The sequence below is a fragment of the Sparus aurata genome, chromosome 15 (assembly GCF_900880675.1).
Source record: "Sparus aurata chromosome 15, fSpaAur1.1, whole genome shotgun sequence".
NCBI classification, from domain to species: domain Eukaryota; kingdom Metazoa; phylum Chordata; class Actinopteri; order Spariformes; family Sparidae; genus Sparus; species Sparus aurata.
The window spans coordinates 2,951,480-2,962,139 of record NC_044201.1 but is presented as its reverse complement, the minus strand read 5'-3'; the positions used below and the strand labels follow the sequence as shown (position 1 = coordinate 2,962,139).

The 10,660-nt window shown below is 39.5% G+C and overlaps 1 protein-coding gene across 2 annotated transcripts in view; it reads left to right on the top strand.

Annotated features, from left to right (window-relative positions):
- Positions 1-512: 512 nt before the first annotated feature.
- edaradd (EDAR-associated death domain) overlaps positions 513-10,660 on the top strand; it is a 37,740-nt gene continuing 27,592 nt past the window's right edge. Inside the window, exon 1 of one of the 2 annotated variants that reach the window (XM_030442408.1) lies at positions 513-708. In XM_030442408.1, coding sequence (XP_030298268.1) covers positions 651-708 — 58 coding nt within the window. In that variant the 5' untranslated portion in view covers positions 513-650. The remainder of the gene's footprint in view (positions 709-10,660) is intronic. The other variant, XM_030442409.1, reaches the window with a different exon arrangement.

The window sequence follows — 10,660 nt, the reverse complement described above, 5'->3', positions numbered from 1 at the left end:
TGATGTATTTGCTAATCAACATACATGTTAGGGATCTTCTCATTTGCCAAGAGGCAAGGCATACATGCTAATTAAAAAGGATCATTATTGCACAGCTATATGCCTTGGAACGGTCATAAAAAAAGGCACTCTGCAATGTACAGTTTCATCCAACTCAATGTCACAGATGACACGTTCTGAGGGAGTCTACAGTTGACAAGCCTGCAGCAGAAATGTCCACCAGAGCCATTGCCTGTGATTTTGACATTTGGTGGTTTTGTTTGTTTAAACTTTTACCACCAAAGTCGAGAGAAATAGAGCCTTAAAAGAGTTTAGAAATAAACTCTATATTTCTTAATTATGACTTTTATTATTTTGTATTATTATTTTTCTTCATGCTTAATGTTACATACAACACTTTAACTTATAACCTAATATAGCGTTTATTATAAGTAGTCACCTGTTCCGAAGGGACGTTATGTAATTACGAGGGGACACTGAAGGCAGCATCGATCTGGTACGTCTTCACGACTGCGGGAGTTTCATTCGTGTGAGCCGCCGACCGAGCCGGCAGCAGCTTTCACACTGCCTTCAGCGTGAGGAGTACTGCCTGTTTCTTAATCTGTTAACTTTATAGCGAATTTATATCCCACCCTGATACATCTTCCTGGATGGGAGACGTCACAGTTTCCAAAATGAGCAGTTTGAGGGCGTGTAAGGAGCCATTCGGTAAGTGAAATGATGAATTGTCTTCATAGACGATGTGTGGATACCAGAGATACTGTGTGTTCACCGTTTTATTCCTCTTCATTTGCTTCTACTACTAAACAAACATTAATTTCGTTATGCCTTATTTTCTTTTGTTTTAACAACCAAAAATATTATGTTATTGTTAGTACTATTAATATAAATATGACATGTTTTTTGTATCGGAAGTTTTTAAGTACATTCAGGAAATTCAACCCTTCTTGAAAGTCATTTACACGATGTTAGTTTGTGGAAACCAGCACACATTTCCTGGTTAGCTGTCAAAAACCGCAACCAAGACAGTTTCCACAATTCAGAAATTCCCTTGTTTTACTGATGAAAAACCTAGTATATCTTTTCTTATCATAATGTGATTTCTCATTTTGTATCTACGTGAATGCAGCATAACACTTACAACTTTCCAACCCGCATTTTTGTTCCCAGTTTATGTGCTGTAAATAATGTCTTTATTAATGGTCAATTAATGATTCACTGATGCTTTATACAGACACTCCAAGCCATTGATAATGTCACCTTTTGGGCTGCTGAATCACCACCTACACTTTGACATTCACCCTTGTAACCAACTAACTAGAGGTGCACTCACACTTTTCCCAGTTGGTCCACATCCAGTCCTCCTCAGCGCCCTGCTGCTCTGCACTCACATTCACTACGTTTCCATGCACACTCAAGTCGAGCTATGGTTCTAGCTCAATTAGACCATTTAATTGGACCTCTGCCATTGAACAAGTAAAACATTAGAGGACTGAGACATCAACAGCTTCACCTGTTGGCCAACAATGATCTGTGTTCATAATCAGTCAATAACTCTCTGGACATCCTTTCTGTATATAGTTGTGTTTGCTAATTGTACTGTATATGTCTAAATTATAAAAGGTATACTATTCTTAGAGGGATAATATTTACATGTTTTCCAAGAGATTTAATATTTTCAAGACTTTATTCAAATCTGTTAGAGATAATGCAAAACCACAAGTAAATACAGAATGACAAATAAATAGGTGTCAGGCAGAGTTCAGCACTTGTGTGATTGCTCCAAACTTGTTCCAGAACTTTGGCCTGTAAAGCAAAAGATGAGCAACATGATTAGATATTTTTATGGATCAGAACTTAACTGTCCTCTGCATACTGTGAACATATACACCTTCAATGGTCAATACTTGAGACATTCCTGGACAAAACTTTACAGCTGTTCCAGTTTATATTACATTTATTTCATTTTATGTATTCATGCTTTTGACTTGAAGTACCAGCCCTTTATCCTCCTTTACATTTTTCTACTCACTGTGTTTATTATCATGCACCAAAACACAAATTCAAATGGTGAAAGACTACTTGGCAAATAATGTTATTCTGATGAGGGCACTTGTGTGTCCAAGTAATATGCCTGGTCAATATATTGTACAAACACAAGTAGTTTAGTTGTAGTTGGTGTTTTTCAGTAAAAAGCAGCAGTAATGTTCTTTAAATACCTGCTGATGTTCAATGAGTATGTTATTTTTTCGGAGAACATCTGCTCCTTGACCTGTCGCTCTCCACGTCCACGGCCTCTGCCTCCACTTCTTCGGATACTGCTGGTTGCCCTCCTGTTTTCATCTCTGACGTAATGATGTGCTTTGCTTAGAGTCAACGATTCTCATCTAGGAAGCTCTAACATGCAAAACATCATATCATCATAAATCCAATACAATATTCACGTTTGTCTGTGAATCACTAAGGGGCAACAAAAGGGTGCGCATTCATTGTTTGGGGGCAGTGGCTTTGGAGAGAGACCTGAGTGCAGGGGGCTGGCTTTACAGGCTGGATGCTTTCAAAATCTAGCCTGGGCTTGATGGGTTCTCCATTTTACCAACCCCTGCTTTAATATTTTCCTCAAAATGTTGATTAAGGATACTTAATCCATGGCTTTCCAGGTTAAGGTTGGGGAGGAGTAAATGCTTGGATATAATATTAAGCTACACACTGTGAGCCAATGTGTTGATATTGTTGTCGCTGGTGGTGTTACAGTCAGGTTGTGTAAATCCTAGGGGTGTAACAATACATGTATTTGTATTGAACCGTTTCGGTACAAGGCGTTGGGTTTGGTACAGGGCTGTGCACGGGTTCCCGGAACGGAAGTTGCGTGTGTTTATTTTCTGCCTGCAGCTACACATGCAGCCCCTTTACGTCACGGCTAACGCTAGCGAGGAAACAGAGCTTGAAGACCCTCCCTTGTCGCTAAAGTCTCCTGCTTGGGAACACTGAGGCTTCCTTGTTAAAGATTGCAAGGGACATGTTTCTGGTGTGACAGTTTAACTGGTGTTCATTTTTTCCGGTGAGGGTCCCAGGTGTGCTGGAGGTGTGGTTTTTAGAATTCTGTCTCGAGGGCCATGTCCGCTAACCTGGAAAAACATGCCGATCACCCTGCTCATCGATCCAAGTCATGTATAAATTCATTGTGACATGGCTTTAACGCTACTATTCCACACGGAGATGCCAGGGGCTGTGACCTGCAAACCACTGTTAGACTAGCGCTACAGAGCACACAGTGACAGTGTAGGTGACTTTGTCCATGCCTGTACCATGAAAACGCGACTGTCAATAAATTATCCAAAAATGCATATTGTCGTCCCTATATCTTCGTAATGAAAGCCTGTACTCACAAATTATTCATGGGTGGAGTCAATGTGGACAAGTTAATCTTTCTGGCAAAAAATATGAAGGTTGAGTAAAACTGAACAGGGCTACAGATTCATGTGTGTTTTTTCTGCTTACAATTACAGGAGTACAGGAGTGTGTTGATGCCTCAGTGGCTCTGTTTTGGGGTTGTGCTCTTGGCTGTGTGCTCTGTGGTACTAGCTGAATATAATCGAATAGCTGAACAACATGCCATTGCTGTTGCTGACTTGTTCTTTGGGTCTTGGGCTGTGTGCTTAATGCTACTGAGTTATCAGGCTGCAGCACATCACTGTCATTGTCAACAATACCTAATGTCTCACTCACATGTAAGACAATACCTCACACTATCATAATGAACATAAACAACTGCCATGGCTATTGTTAGTCACTGCTGCCAAGCTAATATGTTAGTATTGGTAAATTTCCTCTCTAAACATGTAGGGAAAATTGTTTTTGGTCAAATACTTGTTTGTCTAATGGAAAGTTTTCTGTCATATGTGAGACTCATGGTATTTCATATGGTAGGCAGCATCATTGGCCCCATCACCAGGTCAAGTATCATTATTATACTGATGATATACAATACCTCTTTCTTGTGAAATGATCCCAATGCATTGCACGCACTTATTGCCTTGTATGGATGGGTAAACTTTTTAATGCTAAATTAGGAAAAAAAAATGATATTCTGCCCACACAGATTAAAACTTACTTCACAAACTTTTAATATGAATTTAAATCCCCATTTTAACAAGATCAATAAAACCTTCCTTTTACCTTGTGAATATTGCAAAAGTCAAACTGCTGAGTCTTAGCTAAATCAAGGTAAATAAATTGTAATTCCTTACTGATTAACACACAGGCCTGGCTACCTGTATCTTTCAGGATTGTTTTTAAGCTTCTCTTTAAAATCAATTATTTCTCCTGTTTATAAAGTTTTAAATGACTTTGATCAGATCATCTCACTGCTTTTCTTTTGAATTTCTCCTGTATGTCCCATAATTGTACGGGTGAGAGTGCGCTCTGTTTTTTGCCCCTAAAGTGTAAAACTGACTGCCACTGGATATTAGAACGGAAAGCTTGCTTGAAATGTTTTCAATGGAAAAAATAGTTATGCTATGGTAATGTTTTACATCATTTTATACTTGGCATTGTTTATCGTTTTCAACATTTTATTAATTTATTGTCATAGTTTTTATTATTACAGTGTTTTCATTTTGCTTTGTGAAGCACTTTTGCCTGCAGTAAAAAAGAACATGTCAGATTTTTGAAGAATGTTTGTATGTGACGCCGATTATGTAGGAAAATCGATTGGCTGATATGTCATTAAAGATGCATTGATGTACCGACATATACACACATAGATATATACAGAGACACACATACCACCCAGTATAAGCTATGTTACACACAAAGCAGAGAGAATGTGTTTTTAAAAGCTGCTGTCGGTTGTCTGGGTCAGGTATTGTTGGCGTGGCATTCATCTCCATACATGAGAGGAAACAAACTCATGATTAAGCAAACGACTGCTTATACTGTGCTGTATCCTTTCATAGTAGACATGGGTGGTCAAAATAGAGAAAAGCTGGGTTCACCTGCTTGGAATTATGGCCCTAAGCAATGTATTATATTGTGGTTATTTCATCTCTTGAACTTTATCCAGAGCGTGCAGTTACATGCCCTTGCATTCCCGGAGAAGGAGAAACAACACTCGACTGGTTCGGGGTTCAACTTACATTGGATGATTTGGTGGCTGGCTGTACATAGTTAATGCGCTATATTTAAAGGGGGAATACCATCTATATATCTGTTTACGTCATATTTCCTGGCAATTTTGCATGTTTGAGCATATTAACTAGCAATGTGGCAACACTGTGTAATGTTGTAATGCCACCGTAGGCTTGGACAGTTTTGATGCATTCAGTGACTTTGACCAGATTACTGTTTTTCTACTGCAGTCAGGTTTGTGCCTTCCGTGTTACATGATAAGACAGAGAATTATGGGGACAGTTTATGAAACTGAATTTGAAAACAGGAATTAAAGTGGCAACTTTTTTAGCAAGAAACTTCTCAAGTAAAAATTCAGAATGTTTCAGTTTCTCAAATGACACTGTCATGTGTTAATAAAATTAATATCTTTGGTTTTTGGCATCATGCTGGGAATATAACAATAGAAATTTTATTCACATTTTTCAGTGAGTTAATAAAGGAAAGTTTAGACTGATTAATTGATAATGAAATTATTTGTTAGTTGGAGCCCCATATTGGAGACCAGTAACTACAGTCACTGTTTAGGATACTGGAGTCAGACATTCTCTTGTCAAGGTAGCAAAAGCACCTCATGATTTCCATCTAATGAAAGCATTCAATAACCTCTGATGTACTGTAGCATAGCCTTTATGAAGTGAGGTAGAAAGTAAAGGTGTGTAGGTCGGGATGGTTGTCACACAAAAAGTTCATGTTTCTTTGCACATACCACTACAGTCCTTCTGCTCTGTGCAGTTTTTGTCGGAAGAGTAAGTTTGAAAATGTTGGCGTTAGATTTGATTTGGTGTTCTGCAGAATTTTTGATAAGGGTTTTATAGTTAGGAGCCCTACCTATTTTCCAATCAGAAGTTAAACCAGAGGTACAAGAATAGAAAATTACAGATGATTTTGAGCTCTACAGCTTTCACCTTCCACCGGGCACATCTCTGTTACCTGGTGTGTACGAATTAAGCAATATTACCCGAGAGGGTGTGCTTTAATGTCATTTGAGCACGACAGTGATGCGGTCCGCCAGCGGCACACCCTCGAGGGTAATATTGCGATTATACAACTAATGCCAACAAAAATAAAATGTATAATCAAAATATATCCATGTTGATGGACAATTTGCGCTTAAATTTTAAAGGTTTTTGCGAGTGTGCATCGCGTTTCCGTGGAAACACATGGGGTCTGACTAATAACTGAAACAAAATCAGTCACGTCAGTGGACTCAGCAAATAATCCAACCCTTAGTAACGACCTAGCAACAGAAAGGATTTTCTAGTCCCAGATGAGTGAACTCTGAGCTGACGTTAATGGAATTTCCCGAACTAAATCAATACTGCACAGATAAACAGAAAATGCTTATTTTTATCGCCCAAGTTATAATAAAGATGTTGATTTTTAAAAAAAAAAATTTTTATAAAACGTTTTCATCGTGGTCACAATAGTGTCTCTCACACTGAAGGGAAAATAAATAATAGCCTGGGCGTTTGGTTTGTTTTAAGTGTGTTTATTGTTAATATTACTGCCTATTTGGTCCTTTAGAGTCCGAATTAGCAAAAGGTGTTTTTGGTTTTGAAACAGGATGCACTGGGCTGTTAGACTCAGAAGTAGACTCAGTGTGTATTCTCTGCAGAGCACAGCGGGGAGATGCCACTGGGAAACGTTGTTTCAGCAGTATCCCAGCAGCGTCTAGAACGGCATTTGTCCAGAACAGCAACGAATAGCTCTGCCGACTGTATGTTGACTGTATAGGGGGAGTATTGCGATCTTATCGCGGCCGTGGTGTGCCCAATGGAAACTGGAGGTAACTCACAAGAGCTGTGGTGTGAAATTCTATAGATCTATGTGCAAATGTTTTATTGTGCATGAAAACATAATAAAGAGGTGGTTTCAGTGAAAGCTATATCAGGATTTAAAAAAAAGGAAAGCAATATTATACAAGTCTCAAAATACAAATGTGATATAACTTGATTCCCTTGGGTTACTCTTGTATTACTTTAATACCAACCATTAACAAATAGAAAAGAGAAAGTAAATATATTTAAGATTACTTTTATTTAATCTTAATAATGAGCGTGTATGCAGTTTCACTGAATGGATCAGAATGGTGTTGTGTGAGACATGTTGACGTGTGTAATTTATTGTTCTTTATTTTAAATTTGTTAAATTATCAGTAATCCGCCTTTTTACTGAGAGTATCAGTAATCTTATATTTTTTTTAGCAACCTCACCAGAATACAGTTACCTTTGTATGTATCCTGATTATGTAATCCCACTCCACGTATTCCTTTACTTTCCAGGCCTGCTGAATTCACACCCAATTATCTAATACCTAGTTACTTTATATAGAAACAGAGAGACTGAAAGCATAACGGAAGCAAAGGGCAACATGTCGACATTTCCTTGTAGTCTTGTGTGGGTTGGTCTACAAAAGCTGTGGTGATGGGGATTCACCATTAATTTCCCCTTTACTGGAGTACACTGGCTGTCAAATCCTGTGGTTGTTTAAGAGTGAACAAGTGACGAGATTTAATTCCATAATGAAAAATTCACCGTCACTACAAGGTGGGTGAAGGACACACACTAAATGTAGAGATATAAAGCTGTGAGCAGCCAGGAAATGCAGCACCACACAGTGGAAATAACCACTTTGACCTTAACATTACACCTACACTCCTGTCAGTGTAGGTGTGCAGATTAAATAGATTAACTTGAATATATTAAAATTAATTAAATAGATAAATAAGTTAACTTCATATAACTTAACATTGCCATTTCCAACACCATCAACATATCATTATAATCATTATGTATTTAAAATAAATAATAACAAGCTGTAATATTACCATAGTATATTAAAATAGTACAGTACCACCAATAGTAATAATAATTAGAAAAATAAGAATAATTCACTTTTAATAATTTAGTACAATATTCTTAAATATAAGTAGATAGATAGATAGATAGATAGTTGTGCATTTCACTGCCTGTGGGAAGAAACTGTTCTTCAGTCTGTTTGTCTTAGATCTGATAGATCTATATCTCTCTAGTGTTGTCCTGATGACACGCTCCGCTGCCCTCACCACCTGCTGCAGGTCCTTCCTGTGCTGTGCTGTGCAGCTGGAGAACTACACTGTGCAGCAGTAGGTCAAGAAAGAAGCTTTCTGTTGGTGACCTATAGAAGTTGTTCAGCAGGTGTTGAGGTGGGTGAGCGTGCTTTATCTTCCTGAGGAAATAAAGTCTCTGTTGAGCCTTCCCCACCTCATGTAAGATGTGTGTGGTCCAAGTGAGGTCGGCCGAGATGTGAACCCCAAGGAACTTGAAGCTTTCTATGCTCTCCACCTCCTCCCGTGCATTTAGAGGGCAGAGAACTCTGAGCGTTCCTTGGTTTTCGAGGCGTTTAAATCCATGCTATTGTCTGAACAATAATCTGTCAGATGCTGAATCTCCTCCCTGTAGGCTGGCTCACTGTTGTTTATGTTCATATGTATATAGAAGTTCTATTTTATTTCTTACCTTTTCATTATACTGTTTATTTTTTAATACTGTTATTGTTTTTTTAAAATGCTACTGTCCTTTGGCTGCTGTGGCAAACAAATTTCCCTGTTTGTGGGACAATAAAGGAATACTGATTCTGATTCAGTCCTACTATGGTTGTGTCATCAGCAGATTTGATGATGGTATTGGTGGGATGGATGGGGTAGCAGTTGTAGGTGAAGAGGGAGTAGAGGAGGCAGCTGAGGACACAGCCCTGTGGTGTGCCAGTGTTCAGGATGAGAGTGGATGATATGCGGCCTCCCATCCTGATGTTTTGTGGTCTGTTGCTGAGAAAGTCCAGTATCCATGTGCACAGTGAACTCTCTAAGCCCAGGTTACTCAGTTTGTGGATTAGTTTGTGGGGGATGACCGTACTGAATGCTGAACTGAAGTGCACAAACAGCACTTTTACATATGTGTTGGGCTGATCCAGGTATATAAGGGCTGTGTGGAGTGCTGTGTTGACAGCACATCTCTCAACCTGTTTGCTCGGTAAGCAATCTGGTGTTGGTCCAGGTCAGCAGGGATGTCTGATTTGATGTGACACTCATTAACATAACAGCGAGCTAGAGAACTAGCGTGTCACAGCAGCAGTCACAGTGCGGAAGAGGATTGCGGAAAACGGTCAGTGTTGCTTCACTTTGTAAAATAAAAACACAACAAGTCAGGTTGTATGTCAAATCTGACAAACATTTAAGGCAGCTTGGCATCAATGTGAACAACTGTATCACGTTTGATGTCTTTCGGTCTCCAAGCCAATTGCGTCAGCCTCAGCCAGCACCTACACATGGCAAGTACCTGCTTTAGTGCAGGGGACAGCAAGCTGCGACACACCATTCACATTGGGATTGAAAGGGAATGATGACCAAAGACAAAACTGAGGAGGGTCACAGAGTGGTTAGGTGTTGTGGGCTGCCACTGAATGCACATAAGTTCCAGCATTCTGAGTGTGAGTTTCCCTTTGTAATATTGGCTGTCTGTCACAAGGCATCGCTGCTGTAACAGGAAGGACAGTTATTGTGCATTAAGTGCAGTTTGACATTCACTCTAATATTTTTTTATACACTTCAATGTGTGGATCATACATTTTTATTTACTTTGTGAATGCTGGGTAACCACCTTAAAAAGTAAAGATAATTGTGTGACCCTCTTTCTTTCTCTCCCTTTCTTTTCGCCCCCTGCTTTCTTGCTCTTTCAACAGAGGTAAAGAAAATTCACCTCATCATATTTATTGATAATTATTGATGGCAATCTACATGTAAACAGATAGTGCAGGAAGGAACCGTGCTGCAGCAGCAACATTGCCTGTGTGACACACACATGTGAGTGAGCCACAGCACCACAGCAACGGAGCCACCACGCACTACACAAGGGACCAGGGTTACGTTAAACTCCAGGTTAACCTACAAAAATACGTCATTGTAGCCAGTGCAGCCATAGCCTACCAGGATACTGCCATAAGGGCCAAAAATCGAATAACAATTAAAGTTGCAAGCAGCGACACACGGGCCCTCGCAGGCCACATATGTCGGGCTGTGGTGCTGTCAAAGGGGCCTGCACATAGATGTCTGCATGTCTAGCATTTGCTAGACGTTGTCTGAATTGTTGAAATAACAGTGCCTGTTTCCACTATGTGGCGCTAGAGATCGACCATCATTATATGTCATGTTTGTTGTGGAATTTAGGCTCACTTGACTGTTCAGAGAAGATGAGAGCGATGAAGAAGACTTCGAGACACCAATGGCTTATGTTGAGATAGTTTCTAAAAAAAAGATCTTGGAGGAGAGAAAATAACATCACGTCTGTCTACACAAAGTGTTGCCATGATAATCCTCCCAAGTTATCCCCAATGTCCAAATTATTTCTTACAGCTTTACGAGGCGGTGCTTCCATACATGGTCTGTTTAACAACATAGCAAGGGGGTGATGCAGAGTCTCTCTCCGCTAGCCAGAAGACAAAGGGCTCTAT